Consider the following 20,442-nt stretch of genomic DNA (forward strand, 5'->3'; position numbering starts at 1 on the left):
GGACCTTGAGGGAATCGCTCGATAAGTGGACCCAAGTGATGCCACGGGTCCTGCCAAACAAAGAATCTGTCTCCATTTCCAATCTGGTAATCCACGATAGTGCGAAGGAAAGGACGTAGCCTGAGTATTTTTCGCCATCCCCAAGAACCTCCATGTTCACGGATAGTCCAAATCGATCTCTCACGTAATCGGTCTTGGTAGAGCCACTGAACCCATATGGATGTCCTGTCACACTGGATAACATCACATAGTTTCTTGCTCATTAATGCGCGATTCAAGGTGGAGATGTCCTTGAACCCAAGTCCCCCCTCATCCATCGGTCGACACACATCTTTCCAGGCTACCTTAGCGTACCCACTGGACGTCGTACCCTTCCATAGGAAAGTCCTCAACCTCTTCTCAATTTCATTGATGACTTTCTTAGGTAATATGAATGCAGAAGCCCAATATAAGCTCAATGCTGAGAGCACAGATTTGATGATTTGTACCCGCCCAGCATATGATAATGAGGTCCCTTCCCATCCATTAATACGTGCATCAATTTTTGAGATAAGCGGTTGGCAATCAGAGATGGTCAGCCTAGACGAGATTAAGGGAAGAACCAGGTACCTCATTGGAAGGTGGCCCTCCTGAAATCCCAAAATATCCAACATCTGGTCCTTCAAATTATGAGCCGAACGTGAAATGATTAAGTGACTTTTTTGGACATTCAACCGAAGGCCCGACAACTCCGCAAACCAGTCCAATCCCTCTTTGAAGACTCTGATGGAGTCTAAGTCAGCTTTGCACAGTAAGAGGAGGTCGTCTGCAAATCCCATCTGAAAAACCTTAGAACTCTCACACTTCCAATGATAAGTGAATTGCATGTCCTGTTCAATTCGTTGCAAGAATCCCAGATGTAAGGCTTCCATAACAAGAACAAACAGATAAGGAGAAAGTGGGTCTCCCTGTCGTAGTCCTCTCGCTCCAGCAAAGAACCCATGAGGTTTTCCATTGAGCCCAATCGAGAAAGATGTCGTGGTAACACACTCCTCAATCCACCTTGTAAACGTAGGTGGAAACCCGAACAACTGCAAAACTGCTAACAGGAAGTCCCACTCCACCGTATCATAGGCCTTCCTGATATCCACTTTAAGTGCGCATCTCGGGGGTAGGCGCATCTGGTTATATCTGGAGAATAATTCCTGGGCTAACATAATGTTGTCCCCAATGCTTCTTCCCGGAATAAAAGCTGTCTGACATGGGCTAACTATCTTGTCCAGTAGCACACTAATTTTTTGGACGAGTAGTTTCGCAATGATCTTGTATAAAACATTGCAGCATGAAATTGGTCTAAAATCATTAACCGACATAGGCGTATGTACCTTTGGGATCAGGGCCAAGATCGTGGAGTTGACCTGCTTCAGAAGTTTTCCGGTAGAAAAGAAGTCTAGTACCGCCCTCGTAACTTCTTCCCCAACCACAGGCCAAGCCGCCTTGAAAAACCTTGACGAGTAGCCATCAGGTCCCGGTGCCTTGTCATCAGCAATATCGAACATTGCTTGCTTCACATCATCCGCCGAGATTGGAAGGAGTAATTGATTAGCTTCCTCATCAGTGATACAGTGCCTTGCCCACGGTCTAAGATAACGAATATCCACGGACATCCGTCTTCTGGTGCCTCCTAATAGGTTCTGATAGTATGAGACAAACTCATGGGCGATTTCCCCTAGATCCGTGTGTGTGAAACCATTCTCATCATTAATCTGTAAGATTCTCCTCCTTACTCGTCTCTGTGCAATTTTACGAAAGAAAACCCGGGAACATTGGTCTCCGTCTTTCATCCACTGCATTTTGGCTCTCTGCTGCAGCATAATTTGTTCGAGTTTTGCCGCTTTAGCATAAACGACTCGACAACAATGCTCCAGGAGTAAATATAGCTCATTTTGTCTATCAGAGCTCACCAACTGTTGTGCCTCATCAAGAAAACCTTTGGCTAGTTGGACATTCATCGTCAAATCTCCCTTATTTCTCCTTTGTAGTCTAAAGACTGGTTTAAGTGCCTTCAGTTTACGTGTCACAGCATACATAGGAATACCCACAATCTCATGATGCCAAATATTCTGCACATTGTGGATAAACTCGGGTGAATGGGCCAGATAGTTATCAAATCGAAACATGCCTCCATTATGTTGTTGTATATCCCCATGTAAGACCAGTGGAGAGTGGTCAGATGTCCGTGGAGTAAGGCTGTGATAATATGCGCTCGGGAACCTTGCCAGCCAGCGGTCATTAATAAGAATCCGATCCAGCCGCTTCCATAAACTCCTCATAGACGTACTGCAATTATGCCACGTGAACCATTCACCTTGCATAGGAAGTGGGATCAGCCCCGCCTCCAGAATACCAGCATTAAATTCTTCGGTGGCCATCCTTATATCTCCTGAGATGCCACATACTTCGCTAAAGTCACGTACTGCATTAAAATCCCCTCCCACCATCCACGGGATGTCAGAGCATTGTTGAGCTAGCGTCTCCAGTGCCGTCCATAAATTCCGACGATCAATCACCTCAGATGCCCCATAAACAACAGTGATAATAACAGATTCATTGTCAGCCATATTAGTAACCCGACAGTGAATAAATTGATCTGCCGAGTCTAAGATATGGACATCAACAATATTCTCATCCCAAGCTAGCCAGATGCGATTACCAATAGAAGAATAATCGACAAACCATTTCCAATGTGGAAGTAAAAACGATTGAATATGCATAACATTATTCAAACGAACACGAGTTTCAAGAATGCCTAGGAAGTATAACCTGTATTCAGAGACCAAGTCCTTCAAAGCGAGTTGATGGTCTCGTTTGTTCTGCCCACGGACATTCCACACAGCGATGTTCAACATGGATCATCGTCCCTGGGCTGCTTGTGTTAGGACCCCCTGAATGCTCACCTGCATCATCAATTAAATGCAAAGCGTCAAAAGCATTATAAATAACAATTGCCTTATCTATCTCTTCTTGCTTGGAGTGGTTCTGGTCCACATGTCTATCTCCCGCATCTGCTTTGGGTATATCTTCAACCACTGGTTTCATCGTCTCACGTCCCTTAGTCGGAAGTTGCGGTTGTGCTACATTGACTTTCGGCACATACACATTCACTGTTGGCTTCGTCGGTTTGCGGGTTTTGTTTAGTGCACAATCCTTGTTCGAATGTCCCAATGACATGCACGTTGTGCACTTTGGCGGGAGCCATTCATACTCAACACTTTGGTGGGGCGGGAGCCTACTCAACGTCAACTTTGCAAGGTGTCTCCCCTCCTTCTTCATCAGGTGCCATGACAATAATATGTTTATGCAACTTTTGTGTGGCATCAATCATCACACATACACGAGCAAAGTCCAGTCTCGTGCATGCTCTTGTAATCGCGTCGGGGTAAAGGGCTTCCCCACACCACTCGCTACAGTGCTCAATCCTTCTGTCATCCAAAATTCCATCGGAAAGTGTCGTAATTTAATCCAGACGGGCACTTGTGTATGCTTCAACTTTCTCATGGCCATCCCCGGTTCCCACTTTTGAAGAACTATCGGCTGCCCTTGGAACAACCACGGGCCTCCCTCAATTATCTCCTCCATATCAAAAACTGTTTTAAACTGAAAAAAGAAGAATCCGTTTGTGGTCGCTGTCACCTCCCTTAGTGCTGGCCAGACCGAATGTGCAAACTCCTTAAGGTGATGATAATATGGCCGTTTGCCCAAGAAATAGCCAACTGCAGTAGATTTCCAACGTTTAGACCCATTACGTACCGCATCTAAAGAAGGTCGCACGACAACCTCTCCGTTCTGCATTGTTGGGGCAATGAATGATAAGGTTTTCCGGGTCGAATGATTAAATGCATGCGCTATTTTGTCGTCGATAATTGTATCCGGGTATGCGTGCAACGGGATGTTTACAACGTACAATCGCATTGGAAGAGGAGCATCATGCATAGCTTGATTTCTTTCCACAGAATTGCTGACATCAGCCCTAGCTTTCCTAGTATCATCGATGATGTCAGCCCTAGATTTGATAGTGTAATTGCTGACATCAGCCCTAGATGCACCTGTGTCATCAGCCCCAGGAGCAGCGATGATGTCAGCCCTACTAGGGCTGATGTCAGCAGTGTGTTCCAAGCAAGCCTCCATGTCACTCACATTCCCCGCCACATCAGCTCCGACGTTGTCCACCGTGGCGTCCATGTCAGCAATATTGCACACGTCATCCTTCGTCGGAATTCCAACGGTCGCCGGTGAGATCGGGTTCTCGTTGCTGCTGTGCAAAGCCGCCGGCGAAGGCAGGTTCGCGTTGCTGCTGTGCAAAACCGCCGGCGAGAACTATTAGCAAATTTATCACACAAATGCATGCGTATAGACGTTTGGGTCAAGTTTCGTGGAATTCTAAGAATGTTCAAAATTTAGCTGTTTTGCACGGTTTTGTTAAAGCAAGTTTGTTTTCCTTTTATACAAACTTGTGCTTATTATTACGCTTAGCAACGCCTGTGTTGTACGTCTCCGGCATACCTGTTTCAGCTCGCGAGCAAACGGGTGTTCGTCAACATTCAAGCTTTCCGCCGACAACCGCGACTTCTCAATCCCAAATCGAGCCTCCCATCGTCGTTTCAGTTCGTTCAGAGCATCAATGGCCTGTGAGTCGCCATGGTCGATTACCTTGTGTGCGAGAGTGAGGAACTCGTCCAAGTTGAAGTCGCGTGGAGACGAAGACGAAGACCCATTTCCGCCATTGTTGACGGCGCGAGACCTCAGTTCCAGATCCAGCTGTTCACCGCCCATTTCTTCACCATTTCTCATCACCGACGTTCCTTCCACCTCCACAGGCGTTGGGCTGCCATGGGAGACACCTTCAGTCGCCGGATCAGAGGAGGCCGGCTCTTCTTCTTCCATGGCGAGTTCTTCTTCGCGCAGCAACTGTTCATCTTCCTCCCCTCCATCTCCGGCCCACCGGACGCTGTCGTCGTCCTCACCACCAAAGTCGTCGCCGGCCGGCGCTTCTCCTCCATCGCCGGTCGGAGTTTTCATGGGGAAGACAATAGTGTGTGTTATTGGTGGTGTAGTAGGGAGAGAATTTTTAGTAAGCATTTACTTTTCGAGTTAGAGACCAATGTCTTGGGGCTAACGTGGGATCCGCTCAACGTAGCTTGCTTACTCTCAGCCACTAGTTAGAAGAAAATCCCTTGACTTTAGTCCTTATCATGCTTGGACTCGTATAGAAGATATTCCCTCAGCCGGTATGGAACGTTCATCTGGCCCCACAGCAAAGGGAAGAACTCATCTATCGAAGGTAATTGGAATTTTTTTTCTGGATGGCACTCCAGCAGGCTCGCTAGATCATGGGCTCGCTTACACGCGTATTCCAGACTTTAACTAGAGGACTTACTTCCACCCTTCCCTTGTGGAATCAAAAAGCTTGCCTATTCATTTTCAATATCAATATGGCTTCCCGCCTTGTAAAATACTACTGCTTATGCTTACCTTGAGAGAGAATCCTTCTTTACAACTGGCGAAAAGGGCAAAGAAAGTCACTCTTACTCAACATAAACTGATCCTTTATTATTTTCATTTTTTGCAGCGAGGGAATTGAGCACTTTTGAAGCTTTGAAAGGGACTAAGGAACGACGGAGTCACTCAACTGACAAGAAGAGGAATTTAAAAACGGTGTTAATGGCCTTCTTTCTTGATCTTGCTCCTCTTTCTATGAAAGCAGTGACATTAGAATCGCTCTTGATCCTGATAGCTTTCAAGCAGCTTTCTTTCTCACACTCGATGGCACCTCCTGCTTCAATCAATGGAACTTCTCCAACTACTGTCGCTTATTCATTTTCTTTTTCAATGGATATAGATAGAAGAAATAGAATTATGCCAATTCCTTTACCCACAAAAGATGGCCCTCTTAAAACTTCTTCTTCCTTTCCTACTGGAGTTAGATAGCCCTTCGCGGTACTTATAACTCTCGGGCAATACAAAATATAAATAGAGAGAAAGCTTCCGCTTAAAAGAGAGCCTCAATTACATCGACCCTCGTCCACCGGTTTGCCCAGACTCAAGGATTGCAATGCGATTTTAGCTTGCAAAAGGAAAGGGAAAGACCTGAAAATAAGAGGGCTAGCTCACTCGCTGTAACCACTAGTTCTATAATTGGATCAACTGAAACTAGATCGTTGGCTTGCTGGCTTCCCTAGGGGGATGGACATGGACCGATGGAAAGACTTTCTCTAGAACCCGCTATCCTTAAGCTTGAACCAGTTATCCTTAAGATAGATAAAGTAGGCTTAGGGAGATTGGTTTGGCCTGACTATAGAGATTCCTTTCCTTCCCGCTAGGCGAGACCCTTGAGCATTGCTAGGCGACTCAACACAACATAAGTCATTTCTAGAGTCAGCAGTTCAGCCCGAGGGCAGGTTCGGAACCCTAACTATAGCTTCTATCTCCTCTAGGTCCACTGATCCTTAGTCCTTCTCCCCCGAAACCAAGCTAGGGCCTGGCTTTCCTTATGAGACACTAATCGACTGCTTCTTTCGAGATGCTAAGAATAGTGTAAAGAAAGATTTTCTTGGTCCTTTCGAAGCAGATATTCGTACGCCTATTGGGTTATTTGAGGATGGCACTAGTTTCGGCTTGACTGCTTTCCTTGGGTTCCTTCTGGTTATAAGGGATAACTATTAAGCCTTAAGCGAGCAAGGTAAATGAATTTCGAAAAGAAAGATCCCACGTCCCGAAAGACCAGGCGATAAAGAATAAAGAAAGAAGGCTATGGGGAAAGATCCCAGACCTGGCTCGCTCCAGGCAAATGAAATTCCTCCTCACCCGAACTCGAGGTAACTGATTTCGGAGTTCACTTCCCGGGATTCACTGATTTAGGAGTGAACGAAGCCCAGTGGCTCAGTAGCCTTTCTTTGTCAATTGGGTCCTGGTTCTAGGGCGCCCTCGTAAGGTAGAGTCGCCTCCCCTTGTACCAAGAAGCAAGTTCAGAACAGAACGATAAAGGGGCTCGTCTATTAGTTCTTATTAGTTGACGGGGCTATCTCAGATATCTCGAGTAAGGAAAGGGGCTTGATGGGGAAAGAGAATCTATTAGGAAAGGGGCTTGATGGGGAAAGAGAATCTATTTCATAGGAAGATGTGCGCCAATCCACTTCTTTTCGAATGGTGAAGAAGGATGATCGAATAAGTCAATTGACATTGCCTCTGCTCTGGCAGCTCCTTCAGCTAGCAAGCTATGTTGGTTTGGGCATTTCCATCGCGAAGGATTCAAAACGAGTCCCATTCGATTGAGATTCATTCAAGGGTGTGGTTTGACTGGTGAACTACCTAAAAGTCTATCTATTATCAGTTTCACTCGTTCTATTTGAAGTTGGTTATCCCCTTTGGTGCTTTCCTGGAACATTTCATTGACCTAAGGCACAATCCTCTTTCTTCTTAGAAAGGCTTGCTGACAGGATTTTGCCGAATCAAGGCTTAGGGGCAAGAAAGATAGGTTCTTTCGCTTCCAGCTGGCGAATCAATGCCAGAGCTTCCCCTCTCAGTTTTCCTAACAAAGGTTTCAGTGGGTACCGCGCTTGCTACTAGACTAAGAAAGTGGAGCAATAGACATTCCACTTGTCCTCTTCCTTGCCCTTTTCGGAGGGTAGATTCTATTAAGAATTAAGACCCAAAGAGTCGTTGGCGCACTTCCTCTTCATGAAGAAGAATAATATGGAAACTCCAGACATCAAGGCATACCATCCCAATTATTTGAGATTTTATTTTATAGAGAGTTTAATGTCAAATAAAGCTTCTGTTGTCTTAGGAGCCTTTGATTTTTATGATATAACACCGCCCATGGATAGAGTGAAACTTATGCAAAAGGTTTAGGTTTATCAGGAGGATAGTACTATCAGGGCGCTGGTGGAATCATTTGTTTTAAAGCTTCAACTAGATAAAGATAGTAATCCGTTGGATCGAATCTTAGGAGTTGTTCAAACTAAACGAAAACCTACCAGAGGGCTTGGTTTGCTATATTTTATTCTAATGGATTTCTATTTAGAAAATACTGATCACATTATTAGTGAAACAATAAAGAAATCTGGGTTAAATTGTTTTTGGGGTAGGTGCTTAAATTCTGCTATCTTGGGGTTTTCGGATGATAAAAAGAAAGTCCAATATCACGAGGCAGTTAAACATCGTACTTCCTGCTTGGGGATTGGCAGCGAAAGTGCGTTCTGGAACCAGAGGAGGTCGAGTGATTAGGCCATGGAACGGTCGGCTTTATATAAATAAGAATGGCTACCTACAATGGGAGCGGCCGGAAAGTCTCGTTCATATGTAATGAAAATGGGGCTTTTTTAGGTTAGTCTTTCTAAGGTTCGTGTTCTGTCCTGATCTATGCTTCTTGTTCTGCTTCTTTTTCTGATTTCCAGCTTCTAGTCCTACGCTAAAAGTGGACCGGTCTGAAGTTGAGCCGGAGGGGGAAGGAGATAGGGCAGGGCCTTCCCACCTATATTAATGTTTTTATTTATTCCTATTATTATTCATCAGGTTTGCTATTGTATAGAGTAGAGGTCTTTTGTCCTTCATTAGTAGACTGATTTCCTTGTTCCTCATAGTATTTAGACAGCAAGGATTTATCCTCATCATCCATTTCCTCTAATAGTTTTGTGATTTTCTCATTACTAAGATGATTCTTATCCATTTCTAACATCTTTCTTATCTTATCAATTTCATCATTTTTCCTCATAACTTCAAAATCCGATACTATTTTGAGAGGTTTCAGCATAATGGTTTTAATCAGAGATTGAGTCTAACGAATATGTTATCAATGAGTTTTGGGATAAATTGTATAGGGATATGGAAGCTGTATGCATATATAAGGATGGGAATGATAGATATAATACTCAACTACTTAAATTATTGAAGGATAAGGAACATGATTTGATAAACTTGCAGAAGCTTATTGAAGCTACAACTAATCATTTCGATGAAGGCAGTATCTATAAAGAAACACCTAACTTAATCAGATTATTGATAAGAGAGGATCATAATTGCGCTAAATTTTGTATAATAGACTACCTCAAGATATTTATAATAGTACTATTATGCAGTTTGGTCAATATACGCTGGAGGCAATCATTATATATGTACTAGGGATGGCGTTCAACTGTATTCAAGAATCATCGATTGTAAAGGTCTCTACATTGTTGGGACTTCTAGATAGAACCGTTAGAACACAGGCTTTCATTATTAATAAGAATAAAAAGGAAAGTATTAATGAAGAAAGTCAATTTGAGATTGGTAAAATATTACTAGAATTTATGATTGAAAGAAATATAATCTATATTGAGTCCATAACCTCTGATGATAAGAAAGCTGTAGTTAAAAAGAAGGGTGTTGGTTATTTGGAATCCAATTTATTCGCTGTATGTAATTTTTACCTTAGTATTCTACCGTTGAAACTCAATTTTCCTATGGTTTGCAAGCCCTTAGATTGGGGACACCCCGATGAAGAACTTGCTAAGTGTATTGATTTAGATTTTATGAGGCCTTATGTCTTATCAGATCTGAGAGGTGGGGGTACTTAAGCGCTCCCACCATAAATATGTATACAGGGATTCTATCATCCAATAACCTAAGAATTTAAATATTGAATTACATGATTTTGATTTACAGTATGATGAAATCGATTCCTAACAGCGGATTCTCTACATCTAGGGTTCTGGCTTTAATCGGCGTAACGACTGCTTTCGATGGCAATCCTTTCTGTGCCCCCATCTTGAAAGCGAAAGAAGGAAGTAAACAACCTGAAAGCTTAGTATGGTAAGATAGTTTTCCAACTCCTATTCGAAAATATCCTTTTTTCGTCCATCGGGACTTTCTTTCGAACTGGCTTTCTAGCTTCCTTGCGATACTAGTCTTCATCACTGGGCCTTCAAAAACCTATTCTATTAAGATAGCTTACCAATCAAAAAGGAGAGCATTCGTATCTAGACTTTCAAGACGAAAACTGCATAAAATAAAAGAAGTAGCTAGTTGAAGATCTATATATTTTATATAGATATCAAGAAAGCTTCAATTCAAGCTCGCCTTACTTTATCAGATAGGGGAAAGGAAAAAGATGTGTAGAAGACGAAACGAGCCCTGTTTGCTTGTCTATGTGGAATTCCTTTATTTCGAACGAGTTTCATTCAAAGCCTGCTTTCTTATCATTTAAAGCCTTGGCAGCAGTCCATTCCTACCGTGCTCCGGCTATTCTATCTGTCTGTGTATCGCGTAGAGCACGTACTATGAATCCTAGTCCCCTAGTGTAAGGGGCTTGTGGGTTCCTTCTTGCATTGCAGTGAAGTAAGGAAGGATTTCTCTCGTCCTTGAGGTGTGGGACCATTGGCCTTGACTAACCCCCACAGGATTCGAATGATTTCCTTTGTTGAGTGAGGAGGGCTTGAAAGAATCTCTCTTCCGTCTAAGCCAGGGAAGTCTAGACTTGCTACAAGTTGAGCCATAGCCTAGTTCTTCTTTCGTTTACCGACTACCAACCGTCCTTGCTAATGCTAATAAAATGCTTTCTAATGGGATGCCCTTCTAAAATGTAAAATGATAATGAAAGAAATGCCTTTCTACTGAGCTGCTTTTCATAGCTAAAGTAGCCAGGTCCTTTTAAAGACCGAACAAATAGGGCAAGATTGGACCGGCTATCAACTACTTTTCTTTTAGGCGGGATCCATTGGAATTGTAACTGCGAATGGAAGTGGGTCTGCTAGCTATGATGCTGCTGAAGGAGCCGGGACTAGATACAGGTCTCGATCTCACTCTATAAAGTCAAGGCGAGGATACTATCAAAACGCTTCTCAACCATAGAAGCAATGCTTGGATCAAATAGTTTATATAGAGGTGGGGATTCCTACACGATCGAGATAAAGAGAATAGAGAACCACTCCATAAACAAGACAAGAGAGTATTCGATAGACAAGTCCCTTCCTTGTTCCTACAAGTAAAGAGAAGAGATGGGCATCCGAGGAATGCAGTGGCTTGCTGGCTTTGTTTTAGTTCATCTTTCTTCTTCTTTTGTTGTTAAGCGTCCATAGGTGAATTTTTAGCTTTATCTATTTTTCTAAAAAAGAAATATGCGCCCCTCCCCTCTTTTCTGTTGAGTTCATCTCGTAGAGGGAGGGCGTGTTAAAGCCATCGCATAGGGGGCTCCCTTATAAACTCTCACAAGGATTAATAAAGCATCAATTCGGGGGATCAAAAGAAGAAATAATAAATAGATAGATTCTATCTGTATTCCCACCTCAAGCTCGGTCGTTGGCTGTCCTCCTCAATCGATTGGACTATGGCGAATCGCTTGTGTATAGGTCTTAGGGAAAGTTTAAGACGCTATTGCTCCCAACTGGTCTTGATCGGTTTGTCGCTCCAACAAAGAAGTCCACCCTAGTTCCTTCTCCTGTCCGATCGGAAACAGGTATTCTGTTTATGGTGTAAGGGTCGGTAGCAAAGGAGCTGAAGTTGAAAGCGAGGTGGAGTGAAGCACGGTTGGCAACAGCTAATTGGCTTAGGCGATTCTTGTTGTGGGCGTAGGGTAGGACTCTCTTTCGAGTTTCAGGGGTGAATCCTCATATAAAGGACTCCCATCCCCTGTCGCCCTTTATTATTAAAAATAGATAAACGTATTGCTGGTTGGGAGGGTATTTCTCTGTCTTATGTTGGTAGGGTACAAATTATCAAATCTGTACTCATGGCGCTGAGTTTATACTGGGCATCGGCATTCATCCTACCGAAGAAAGTTATTAATGAAATTGAGGAACGGCTGCGAACTTTCCTGTGGAAGGGGACGACAACCAGTGGCTACCCCAAGGTTGCATGGAAAGATCTTTGTCGACCGAAGGATGAAGGAGGATTGAGATTCAAGGATATTTATAGTCTGAATCGTGCATTACTGACAAAGAAACTCTGTGATGTAATCAGATGCGACAGGACCTCGATTTGGGTTGAATGGCTTTACCAGGGACAGTTACGAGACACTTCCATCTGGATAATTGGGGAACGGGGCGGCTCATGGGGATGGCGAAAAATTCTCCGATTACGAAATTTCCTCCGGACTATGGTGGACTACCAGATTGGTGACGGGAGTAGATTCTACTTGTGGCAGGACCCGTGGCATCACCTTGGTCCTCTAAACACCACATTCCCACGAGGACCAAGATTACTCGGTTTAGAGGAGTCATCTAGACTAGTGCGGTGATTCAAGGAGAAGATTGGCATTGGCCGCCCATTACAGACTTTGAATGCTTGGAAATCACACATACCTTCGCTACTATACATGGAGGGGAGGACCGCATTATTTGGAGGTTCGAGCATGGGCAACCTACAACCCAGGCGCTGTATAGGTTATTTGACCCACCAAGACCGAAAGTAAACTGGTCTTCACTACTTTCGGGATCTCTCAAGATTCCACGACATCTATTCATCTTATGGCTTGCTATCCAATGCAAGTTGGCCACGACAGACAAACCATGGCTTGCCCATCTTGGCCCTTGTGCTTTATGCGATGAAGGAGCGACAGAAACACATGGACACCTATTCTTTCAGTGCAGATTTAGTCGACAGTGTCTCATAGCAATTCGGAGAGAGATACGGTTTTCTTGGCCCAATGGTGACTGGCCTATGGACATTCGATGGGCTTCACATGGTGACTGGCCTATGGACATTCGATGGGCTTCACGGAAATGGAGGGGTAAACACATTATCAATATGTCCAATCGTGCATTATTAGCAGCATATGTTTACCACATTTGGAAGGAGAGAAATCTTAGACGATTCGAGCACACCGAGAGAACACTCAATACCATGGCACTACTGATAGTCGAGGACATCAGACAACGGATTCTCAGCATTTCATTACCTAGATTAGTCAGTACTCGAGCTTTATATAGACTATGGCGTATCCCTTGGCCTGTCGAGTGAGAAACCAACTGATCATCGTATTGTTGTACTGTACCATTATTTTTACTTAATGAAACTTACATTTACCAAAAAAAAGGACTCCCATCCCCGGGAAAGTCCCCAACTAGATCAATCTTTGTTGGTTGGTGGATAGGACGAATCCCTGCTATCAATAAAGCTTTGGGATGGATTATCCACTTCGCACACAATGCTAAAGAACATAACTTTGCTTATTTCGAGCGAATGTAAAAATCTCAGAATATGGGCTTCACCAATTGCTTGTCTTTCTTTAGTCACGCCGCGCCTAAGTCTACGGTAAGACTCTGGCTGCCACAACTCTCTCTTTCTTTGATAAGTTCACTTCAATAATTTCTCGTAAGGAATCAAAAGAACTGGAATACCAAAGGGAATCAAATACTACGAAGATGGAGTGGAATGTTGAGAATGGGAGCCAAGGAATAAAACTTGGATTGTCATTGTCTTATCGTCCTGTCGTCAACTGCTACAACTAACTCAAGTAGAATAGGGGCTAAGCTAATTACTGAGAATAAGTCAGCAGAGAAAAAAAACGTGGAATGGAATCGGTAGTGAAGCCAGGACGTCAAATGCTACTCTAGAGCCGATTCATAAAGAACCTCGAAATACACATCTGAATTCGGTTTAGTGACCACTTTCTCGACTCAGCATTTTCTGAGGGAAAGTTCCTTCCGGTCTGGGTGAGTTCACGAATCAGATGGAGAGCCACCCATCCTAGGTATGAGTCACGTGGACGCTGCAGAGCATCTGCATAGGAAAGAGTCAGGATCTTCTAATGTACAAAGATCCCCTAAGGGACTTTCTTTAGATACTGCTCCTACGGATAGGATAGATAGTTAGCTCTTGCGTTTAGAGAAAGATTAGACTATAGATGGGGTTCCCAAGTCTTTCTAGGGGAAGTTCATTAGACATCTATTCTCCCGAAGGCAAAAGCAAGGCTATGCACACGAAGCTAAAGTGGGTGACGGAATTCGCCAATGATGATAGGGAAAATCCTTCTTCAACATATAGATTTCTATCAGTGCCATGTGCTGGCATGGGCCTGGTCCTTCACTAATGAATATGTCCAACCGGTATCAGATATGGCCTGATCTGTGAATCGGTGTCGTGTCAAGCAATCCATCCGGCTTTGGCGGCCTGGGCCTGCGAGCAGGATATTCTTTATTACTGGATCGCCCGGGGAGATGAAAACTATATAGAAGGCACCGGCCCATTGGGAAGCTCGGAGAAAGGTGTGCCTTGCTTCCTAACAGCACCAAGAGATTGTTTGCAAAGCGGGAAGGGCCTAGCTCCAATGATGGATACTGTGCCATGTGCTGGCATGGGCCTGGTCCTTCACTAATGAATATGTCCAACCGGTATCAGATATGGCCTGATTGTGAATCGGTGTCGTGTCAAGCAATCCATCCGATTTGGCGGCCTGGGCCTGCGAGCAGGATATTCTTTATTACTGGATCGTCGGGGAGATGAAAACTATTAGAAGGCACCGGCCCATTGGGAAGCTCGGAGAAAGGTGTGCTTGCTTCCTAACAGCACCAAGAGATTGTTTGCAAAGCGGGAAGGGCCTAGCTCCAATGATGGATACTACTTATTAGTTGACCGAGGTGAAGGCATCTAGTCCATTCGCATTCGAGACATCTCGACTAGCATATTCGGAGTTTACAAGGAATCACCAGCTACCTTAAAAGGCAGTTGAGCAAAGAAATGAATCAAGACAAAGCACCCAAATCTATGCCAATTTTACCCGCTTTCGTCCAAGTGCCGATTTCAGCTGAGGTTGGTTTACGATCGATCCCTCTGCGAACTTCAACTGGTCGGGGCATAAGTCCAGACTCTCGGTCTGATTAGGCCTCTGCTGGAACTGCGCTCTCTATGTTTTGATTGGCTGACCCTCTGAAGTGGAAATTTCAGAGGTTGGAAGGTCTAAACCACTTGTATCACTCAAAGGAGATAAGGGAAGAATCATTTCCCGTTCCTCAACATATCCCACGCGCGGAAAATGATGCCATACCTTTCTATCGTTTCCTCTTCAGGTAATCTTTCAATTCTCCGTGGACTCACGGGGGGCCTGAGGTCAAGCGGCTGCTCGAAGTCTAGGATAGCCAGATAGTCTCATTTCAAGTAATGCAAGTGACTAGCTACAAAAGTGACAAGGAATCTCTCCTTAGTCTCCTCATAGCCCTGCCAAAAGAAGCCAAGTAAAGATATAGACTCTTCATCTATATCTTTCGGCTTGACTGCCTCTAACAAGAACTGACGCACTCTCCCTCTTTCGTAATAGTTGAGAATACCATTATCAGGGTAAGCTAACCATACCTCCAGAGGTAGGGGTACCAAACCCGACGGCCCATAGAGAGATAACCAATGACGTTTCCAACGACGACTCAAACGCTCAAAAACTTGAGAGCCTTCTTTTAAATCGACGCGAGAAAGCGTTTGCAGCACCTCTCAAACGAAATGATGCATGAAACTTACATCCTGTCGTAGAGAAAGTTGATACTGCAAGAGAGCTGTACGCTAACAAGAGACAAGCCATAGACACAGGAGATCGAACAGATCTGCCTTACTATCAATGTGATTATCTATTATAAAGCGCTTTGCAAACTCACAGCAGCCATTATGGGAGATGAGGGATTTCTGTATGGATATAACTCCACCCATCTCATCCATAATTCTCATATAGGCTTCTGCCACCCTCTTATCAGCAATAACTATATCATCACCAAGGATGGCATAATCCCAGAACTTCTTACTAGGATACACTTCATAAGCTGCCAACCACACGACCATATGATGAGTCAGTGTGAATGACAGCCAAGATGAGAGATATCTGAGGGGTTGACCCCTCGTAAAGCGGTATACACGCGCTTTAGAAGGATTGCCAGTACGTTCGGGAGACCAGAATGCGATCTGGTTCATCATATGAAACCAAACGTGCCCCAGGTCATCTCCAAAGATACCAGCAAGCATTGATCCCGTAAGGACTGACGGTAACATGTCTGTAGCCGCTTTCAGATCAAAAGAATATATCTCTTTCTTTCCTCGCAGCCGCCGAAGAGGTCGCAACTGATCAAACGTACCATCAGTCCTCAGGGACTTAAGAACTGACATTTCCCAATCATGCAACGGCTTTAAGAGCCGTTGAAAGATAGGATTAGGTATCGCGAACGTGCGGACCTTTCCGGCCCCCTCAAGCTTCAACCCGAACCTCCCGGCTTCAGGCCTAGTTGACATGTAATCCCACCACAGCTGTTGAGCTGGAGGAATTAGGAGATCCATCAACCAGTTAAACCCATCTAAACCTTCCTTCAGAGGACAAACAGGATTATCATAACCATCTGTGGGTAAATGAACCCTAGGATGATACAATAAACTTGCTACTGAAAGCATTCGCTCTGGCTTCTGGAGTGTCATCAGCGCAGTCGCGTCGATAGGGAGAGTGTGGAAGATCGTCATACCAAAACGTTTCTTACTTAAGAACTGACATTTCCCAATCATGCAACGGCTTTAACAATCGTTGAAAGATAGGATTAGGTATCGCGAACGTGCGGACCTTTCCGGCCCCCTCAAGCTTCAACCCGAACCTCCCAGCTTCAGGCCTAGTTGACATGTAATCCCACCACAGTTGTTGAGCTGGAGGAATTAGGAGATCTATCAACCAGTTAAACCCATCTAAACCTTCCTTCAGAGGACAAATAGGATTATCATAACCATCTGTGGGTAAATGAACCCTAGGATGATACAATAAACTTGCTACTGAAAGCATTCGCTCTGGCTTCTGGAGTGTCATCAGCGCAGTCGCGTCGATAGGGAGAGTGTGGAAGATCGTCATACCAAAACGTTTCTTCTCACCCGCCTTGCCGAAACGGCGACGACAATGACCCAACCAACAACAGTGTATAATGGAGATAATATTCTACTCCAAGACCTATATGCCCTAACTGCTCAATAACACCTAGGCTCCAAAGTGCACTCATATTGAAAACAAGATGAAGGATGCTAATATGTGAAAAGGCAGATGTGATTATCCTCCAATGATGGCCCTCCATCGCAGTTTCGTAACTCAAACCCACATGTGAATACCCAATGCTTTTCTTCTGAATATAGAACCAAATCAAACTGCAAACTCCTATTACACAACTTGTAGCTGGCTTTTCCCAAATCTCATAAAGCAACGGTTTCCCCATCTAGACCAAACCCGTGGGTCGACGTAATAACTTACGATACATTGGAGGGATGACCACAGGCAAGCCTGAACGGGTAAGTTTCATATGCAAGGAGAGTTGGGGAAGAGGGACACCACTGTCTTTCAAACCAACGTACCACATAACAAGCTGACTTACTTGTTTTAAGTACTTAGCCGTAAATAGAGCGCCATTCCTTTTATACATCCTACATATAAAACGACTCATGTGAAGTGTAGCTTTCTCTATTCCTAGTTAGAACTTTTAGCCAAGACCGCTATAAAAGAGGCTATTTAGACTCCGGCGGATTCTCGGGATGCCTAAGAGCCTATTCTTGCAAAAGCAAAGCCCTTCTTCGTCGAAAGAGACCATTCCCTTACAGGGGATTCCTTGCCATTTAGCTTAGGTGTGGGATTCGCAGAAAGTCAAAAAAGAAAGGGCAAGCAAAAGAATAGGACCTGCAAGAAAGGTAGTCTTTACTTATTTTTTTTGGTAAAGGTAAGTATCATTGAGTAAAAATGTTACAGTACAACAATATGGTCCCAAAATGGTTTATCCCTCGACAGGCCAAGGGATTCGCCATAATCGAAATAAAGCATGTGTACTGACTGATCTAGAGAGTGAGATGCTATGGATTCGCTGTCGAATGTCCTCAATGATCAGTAATGCTATGGTAGTAGGCGTCCTCTCGGTGTTATCGAATCTTCTCAGGTTTCTTTCCTTCCAAATGTGGTATACACATGCTGCAAGTAGTGCTCTATAAGACATGTTGATTATGTGTTTACCCCTCCATCTCTGTGAAGCCCATGTAATGTCATCTTTCCACTCTCTATTGGGTCATAAGAATCGTACCGTTCTTCGTATTTCCGGGAGACATCTTCGACTAAATCTGCATTGGAAGAATAAATGTGCATGTGTCTCTGTCAGTCCTTCATTACATAGGACACATGGGCCAAGATGAGCAAGCCATGGTTTGTCTGTCGTAGCCAACTTGTCTTGGATGGCAAGCCAAAGAATAAATATGTGACGTGGGATTTTAAGTGATCCCGAAAGTAGTGAAGCCCAGCCTACTTTCGGTCCTGGTGGGTCACATAACTCCTAAATAGCCTGTGTTGTTGGTCGCCCATTCTCAAATCTCCAAATTATACGGTCTTCCCCTCCAAAATTTAGTGGGTAGTACATGTGTGATCTCCAAGCACTCGATATCCGTGATAAGGGGCCACTGCCATACTCCTTCATGAATCACCGTGCTTAGTTTGCATGACTCATCTAGTCCAAGAAGCCTCGGTCCTCGTGGGAAGGTGTCACATAGAGGGCCAAGGTGGTGCCACGGATCCTGCCACAAGAAGAAATTCCTCCCATCTCCAATCCGGTAGTCTACCATGGTTCGGAGAAACATCCGTAATCGAAGGATTTTCCTCCATCCCCATGAGCCGCCATGGTCCGTAATCGTCCATATAGAGGTGTGTTGTAGGCGTCCCTTGTACAACCATTCAACCCAAATCGATGTTCTGTCGCATCTAATGACATCACATTGTTTTTTGGTCATCAATGCACGGTTCAAGGTGCTGATATCCTTGAATCCAAGTCCTCCCTCCTCCTTAGGTCGGCATATATCCTTCCACGCAACCTTGGCATAGCCACTATTCGTCGTTCCCTTCCACAAGAAAGCTCGCAACCTTTTCTCAATTTCATTAATAACTTTCTTCGGTAATATAAATGCCGATGCCCAATAAAGACTCAGTGATATAAGTACAGATTTAATAATTTGTACTCTACCAGCATAAGATATAGTGGTACCTTCCCATCCAGCGATCCGTTTGTCAATCTTTTGTAATAGTGGGTGGCAGTCTGCAATAGTTAGTAGAGACGATATAACTGGTAACCCCAGATACCTCATTGGAAGCACCCCTTCCTGAAATGCGAGTAGTGCCAACATCTCCTCACGTACTGTTTGCGCTGAGCGTGATATAATCAAGTGGTTTTTCTGTACGTTCAGTCTGAGACCCGACCATTCGGCAAAACGATCCAGACCTGCTTTAAAGATTCTTAGAGATTCCATATCAGCACGGCTAAATAATATCACATCATCAGCAAAACCCAACTGAAAGATCCTGGCTGCCTCACATTTCCAGTGATAGGAAAATAACTCCTCCTGATCAATCAACTGTAGGAAGCCCATGTGTAGGACTTCCATCACAAGCACAAATAGGTAGGGTGATAAAGGGTCACCCTGCCTAAGTCCTCTGGCGCCTCGAAAGAATCCATGGGGCTTCCCATTTAGCCCAACAGAGAATGAAGGTGTTGTCACACACTCCTCAATCCACTTCACAAACGTGCTAGGGAACCCAAACATCTCCAAAACTTCTATCAAGAAATCCAATCCACTGTGTCATATGCCTTCCGGATGTCTACTTTCAGAGCACATCTAGGAGGTAGACGAGTCTGGTTGTATCCCGTAAAGAGTTCCTGTGCTAGCATAATGTTATCTCCAATGCTGCGTCCCGGCACAAATGCCGCTTGGCATGGGCTGATCAGTTTGTCCATTATCACACTCAACCTTTGGACAATGAGCTTTGTAATGATCTTATAAAGCACATTACAGCATGCAATGGGCCGAAAATCACTAACCGTCATAGGTGAATGTACTTTTGGTATGAGCGCCAAAAGTGTAGTATTTATCTGCTTCAGAAGTCGGCCTGTATTAAAGAAGTCCAGTACTGCCGAACTCACCTCCTGTCCAACTATACACCATGCTGCTTTGAAGAAGCCCGATGAGTATCCGTCCGGGCCTGGGGCCTTGTCCTTAGCAATGTCTAAAACCGCCTGTTTGACATCTGCTGGTGTGAACGGTAATAGTAAAGCGGTTGACTCCTCATTACTCAAGATGTGCCTAGCCCACGGTCTGAGAAACCGAATGTCAATACGTGCTCTTCGTCTATCTCCTCCTAGCAGGTTTTGGTAGTATGTGATAAACTCATTAATAACTTCTTCTGGATCAGTGTGAGTAGATCCCTGTTCATCGTTGATCTGGAAGATCCTCCTTGATGATCTTCGTTGGGCAATCTTCCGAAAGAACACTCGAGAGCACTGATCGCCTCCCTTCATCCACTGCATCTTCGCTTAATGAAACTTACATTTACCCAAAAAAAAAAGTTGAGAACCCTCCTAGCGTGGTAGCAAACCTGATTATGGAAGATATACGCTAGCGCATAATTAGTCTAGAACTCCCTAGCTCTGTTAGCACACGTGCATTATATCGACTATGGTG

The 20,442-nt window shown here is 44.2% G+C and overlaps 1 protein-coding gene across 1 annotated transcript; it reads right to left on the bottom strand.

The window, feature by feature from the left end:
• LOC110011764 (uncharacterized mitochondrial protein AtMg01410) lies at positions 15,082-16,417 on the bottom strand. The gene has a single exon (XM_020692953.1). It carries the CDS (start codon positions 16,399-16,401, stop codon positions 15,505-15,507), a length of 897 nt encoding a protein of 298 aa, XP_020548612.1. The 5' UTR covers positions 16,402-16,417; the 3' UTR covers positions 15,082-15,504.

The sequence above is a fragment of the Sesamum indicum genome, linkage group LG3 (genome assembly GCF_000512975.1).
Source record: "Sesamum indicum cultivar Zhongzhi No. 13 linkage group LG3, S_indicum_v1.0, whole genome shotgun sequence".
Classification (NCBI taxonomy): domain Eukaryota; kingdom Viridiplantae; phylum Streptophyta; class Magnoliopsida; order Lamiales; family Pedaliaceae; genus Sesamum; species Sesamum indicum.